This window comes from Apis dorsata, unplaced genomic scaffold, assembly GCF_000469605.1.
Source record: "Apis dorsata unplaced genomic scaffold, Apis dorsata 1.3 scaffold_56, whole genome shotgun sequence".
Lineage (NCBI taxonomy): Eukaryota > Metazoa > Arthropoda > Insecta > Hymenoptera > Apidae > Apis > Apis dorsata.
Genome location: NW_006263356.1, coordinates 730,199 through 733,861, shown reverse-complemented (window position 1 = coordinate 733,861; position 3,663 = coordinate 730,199). Strand labels below are relative to the sequence as shown.

At 16.7% G+C, this 3,663-nt stretch overlaps 4 protein-coding genes across 5 annotated transcripts in view; 2 read left to right on the top strand and 2 right to left on the bottom strand.

The window, feature by feature from the left end:
- LOC102680601 (E3 ubiquitin-protein ligase RNF25) overlaps positions 1-713 on the bottom strand; it is a 3,454-nt gene extending 2,741 nt beyond the window's left edge. For both annotated transcript variants that reach the window (XR_420817.2, XM_006609428.2), the window contains exons 1-2: positions 508-713; positions 356-427 (exon numbers count right to left, since the gene is read on the bottom strand). Coding sequence is in view for 1 of the 2 variants with exons in the window: in XM_006609428.2 (XP_006609491.1) it covers positions 356-427; positions 508-533 (98 nt within the window). In the remaining variant the exon portion in view is untranslated. The remainder of the gene's footprint in view (positions 1-355; positions 428-507) is intronic.
- Positions 714-1,321: 608 nt separating this feature from the next.
- On the top strand, positions 1,322-2,881 carry LOC102680236 (PRKR-interacting protein 1 homolog). The gene is made up of 3 exons (XM_006609425.2): positions 1,322-1,654; positions 1,917-2,096; positions 2,299-2,881. Exons 1-3 carry the CDS (start codon positions 1,556-1,558, stop codon positions 2,665-2,667), a joined length of 648 nt encoding a protein of 215 aa, XP_006609488.1. The 5' UTR covers positions 1,322-1,555; the 3' UTR covers positions 2,668-2,881.
- Positions 1,450-3,663, top strand: part of LOC102680368 (60S ribosomal protein L14) — an 8,659-nt gene continuing 6,445 nt past the window's right edge. The window contains exon 1 of the mRNA XM_006609427.2: positions 1,450-1,499. Within this exon, the coding sequence (XP_006609490.2) occupies positions 1,465-1,499 (35 nt within the window). The 5' untranslated portion in view covers positions 1,450-1,464. The remainder of the gene's footprint in view (positions 1,500-3,663) is intronic.
- LOC102677318 (HEAT repeat-containing protein 6) overlaps positions 3,581-3,663 on the bottom strand; it is a 4,691-nt gene continuing 4,608 nt past the window's right edge. The window contains exon 13 of the mRNA XM_006609492.2: positions 3,581-3,663. This exon is cut by the window's right edge and continues 24 nt beyond it. Within this exon, the coding sequence (XP_006609555.2) occupies positions 3,604-3,663 (60 nt within the window). The 3' untranslated portion in view covers positions 3,581-3,603.

Below are 3,663 nucleotides of genomic sequence, written 5' to 3'. Positions count from 1 at the left end.
TCAAAAAAATTATAATTCAAATTATATGAGATTATAATACATTATAATAATATTATAACCATTAATTTAAATTAATTTATTTTTAAAATTAATATTAATTTAAAATTAAAATTAAAATTCAAATATATTTTACTTTTTAAAAAATATATTCATTAAATTTTGAAATTAACAATTATTATTTTACAATTAAATTTGAATTTTTATAAATCATATGCTTAACTATTATATTTTTTGAAAAAAATATATTTTTATTATAAATTAAATCTTTATAATTTATAATGATTAAAAGGTTTAAAATGACAATTGATTCAATTATTAGGTTACAAGTATCAAATTTCTTGTAGAAAAAACTTACCTATCATTTTCCTTTATATTTAACTCATCATCAAGCAAAATTGCTTTTAATGCTTCGATTTCATCGGTTACTCTATAAAATATTTTAACATATATTTCAAAAAATTGAATATTTATCAAAGCATATCTAATCTAAGATTTTACAAAAATTACCTTTCGTCTATTATCGTCTCTGACATTGTTTTTAGAATATGCAATAGTATATTTTGTCTCGTGAAAATTACTTTGAATTTGACAATACAATTTTGTTAGTCTTCGACGATTACAGGATTCTCAATAAGCGTCAATGTGCGTCAATATTGAAAGCCTTCTGCTACTATTACTGTTACCAACTGGATCACTTCAGAATTATTAGTAATGTTACTATAGTTACTAACAAAAATTATATTTTTGTTAGTAAAAAAATGATTTAATTTTGCTTTTCTTAATAAAAAATTCTTAATAAAGTACCTATATTCTTATTATAATAAATATTTTTTCATATAATAAAATATAATACAATAACATATAACATGTATTCACATGTCATATATTAAAATATATTATAATATAAATTGTATTAATTTAATCGTATTTATTTTAATAATACTATTAAAAGTCAGTTACAATAAAAATGTTGTTAATTATAATTAATTATTTAAATAAATTTTATTTCAAATAAATTTTGTGATTGAAATAAATTATTGTAATGTTAGTACTTAAGTTTTCTTAGGTTTATCTCTGTTAAATGTAACAAACAATATTTAATAAACAACATAAAAGTTAGTACTTAATAATAAAATAATAATTAAAATAAAATAATAAAGAAAAATAGAGAAATATTTATATTAAAAATATAATATAAATTTATATAAAAGAAATATAAAGTATATATAAATAAAAATATAATATAGTATATCATACAAATATATAATTATAAAATATTTTTAAGTTATTAATTATTTATGAAAAAATATATTTTTTAGTATTTCTTATAATTAAATTTCTTATGTAATGTTTATATTGTAGTAATATATTTTTATATAATTAATTATATTTTTAGTTTTGTATGTAAAAAATGGCTGCAACTAAATATATTGATTTTATATCATACGTTTCACTTTTGTTATCATGTATATAACCTCTTATTACTCTAGTTTGATAATGTTGTGTAAATTATAAAATTAGTAAAGTTTTTTATTGTATAAAAATATATGTCATTATGCCAGAGAATAAAGAAAAAGAAGAAGAAAAACCTGTTGTTGCAAAAACAGCAATTGATTTACAACGATTAAAACTTCAAAAATTGATGAAAAATCCGGTAAATATCAAAATATTAAAACATTATTTTAGTTATATTTTTATTTTTTTCTTTTTTAGTTTCAAACAAAACAAGAAGTATTATACAAATCATTTCTATCTTTTTGCATATTTTTAATGACTTTGAATATATAAATCTATATTCATATAATGTATTCATATAATATCTATAATTCCTGTATTAAATTGATTTTATTCTTTTCAAATTTGTTAATATAAAATGTTTATTTATTTGTTGTAATATTATTTATTTGTTGTAATAGGAAAAACCTATTATATTACCAGAACGACCTAAAGCTAAAAGTACACCTACAGTACCAGAATTTGTTCGTAATGTAATGGGTAGTAGTGCTGGTGCTGGTAGTGGAGAATTTCATGTATATAGACATTTAAGACGTAAAGAATATGCACGACAAAAATTTATTCAAGAAAAGGGTCATAAGGTAACAAAAATAATTTTATTTATATGATTATATATATATATATATATAATATATATACACATATTATTATTTTTAAAATATAATTATTTAATATGAAGTAAACTTTATATTATCAAATATAAAAATTATTTTTATTAGATTAAATGAATAATAGAAATGAATAATACAAAATTGTCCTTATTTCATTTAATGTCTTTATTAGGAACTTTTAGATGCAGAATATCATAAAAAAATTGAAGAAAATAAAAGAATAGCTACGGAAATAACTGCAAAAAAAAGAGCAAAAAGATTAAAAAAAAAACAGAAATGGAAACAAAAGAAAAAGATAAAAACAACAAATGTAGAACAACATAACAAGAATGAAAATAATATATATTCTTCAGAAGAAGAAAATTTAAATAAACAGGAATTAAATAATAAAAATGATAAAATAGTTAAGAATATATTAAGTTCAAAAGATTTTAGTCAATCCGAAGAATCAAATTCTATTGCAAATACAAATAAAAATAAAGTTGGTAATACAGAATATATAGATATAAATGTAAACAATTCAGCTCCTCAACAAAAATAAATAAGATTTGGATTAAAGCAGTAATTATAACAATTAAAGTAATAAATAAAAAATTATGATTTTAATTTTAATATTTTATCGGTTAAAATTATTTTGAAAAAGATATTATAGATATTTAATAATAAGTAAAATTTGAAAAATCATTTAAATAAAAAAATTATAAAATGTTTACATTTTAATTAATTGAAACATATTTCAGATATATAACATAATATCATATTTAAAACTTATAGATTTCATATATAATGTAATCTATATAAATAAAAATAATTCAATATTAAAAATTATATAATTTTTTTATATTTTATTATTACTAATAAATATTGTATTATTTAAAAAAACTATTGTATTATTTAAAAAAAATCTATTTAATTTAAAAATTATCTTTGTATGTAATATTTGTGTTTATATTTGTATATTTTATTATTTCTATCTATTCTCTCCAAATTTTTTTCAATTCAATATAATCTCTATTTCTAAAATATTTATTTAGAAAAATTCTATATGCTTATTATGTACATATATATATATATATACTGTTCGCGACTTAACAAATTTTTTATAAAAAATATAATTAGTTGATTTCATGATCAATGAATTTGATTAATTGATTAGATGAATCTAATTCATATATTCATAAAAATAAACATATATATATTAGTTAATTGAATTATACCAATAAAATGATTAATTGAAATATATCAATAAAATCATGTAGCATTATGTATTACAAAAAAAAATTTATCTTGCCTCTATGACGAGAGATTTTTTTGTCAACCGCGAACTTATATGGTTATGAATACTTACATGGTTTAGATATAATTATATATATAATTTTGAATACAGGATATATATATATATATAATTGTATATACATATATACAATTAATTTATAATTATATAATATATATATATATATAATATTATTTTTTACTATTATACATTATTCAGAAAAATAATATCATCTAAATTATCAAATCGTTTAGTTCTTTCAAA